Here is a 262-nt window from a genome sequence, read left to right on the forward strand (position 1 = left end):
TGCACCCAGAGTCGTCATGCTGAATGGCCAGCGACTTCGTATGACGTCATCGAACGAATTACCCACAATGCACCCGCGCGCAGTCTCAGGAGGGGAGTTTGGTCTTGCCGCCCACTTCCCTCGGGTTCTGGGTGCTGCCTCACGCCCGTCTGCCTGCTTGCCTTTGAGCGGTTTCGGGGAGCTGGATTACAGATGAGATTATTAAAGAGAAAAAAAAGAAGAAAATGTGGTGTTGATGGGGAGCTGGATTACAGATGAGATT

General features: G+C 52.7%; 1 protein-coding gene across 1 annotated transcript in view; it reads left to right on the forward strand.

Annotated features, from left to right (window-relative positions):
* LOC119594883 (heparanase-like) overlaps nucleotides 1-262 on the forward strand; it is a 6950-nt gene extending 6688 nt beyond the window's left edge. Inside the window, exon 6 of the mRNA XM_037943958.1 lies at nucleotides 10-262. Coding sequence (XP_037799886.1) covers nucleotides 10-196 — 187 coding nt within the window. The 3' untranslated portion in view covers nucleotides 197-262. The remainder of the gene's footprint in view (nucleotides 1-9) is intronic.

Source organism: Penaeus monodon, chromosome 34 (assembly GCF_015228065.2).
Source record: "Penaeus monodon isolate SGIC_2016 chromosome 34, NSTDA_Pmon_1, whole genome shotgun sequence".
Taxonomy (NCBI): domain Eukaryota; kingdom Metazoa; phylum Arthropoda; class Malacostraca; order Decapoda; family Penaeidae; genus Penaeus; species Penaeus monodon.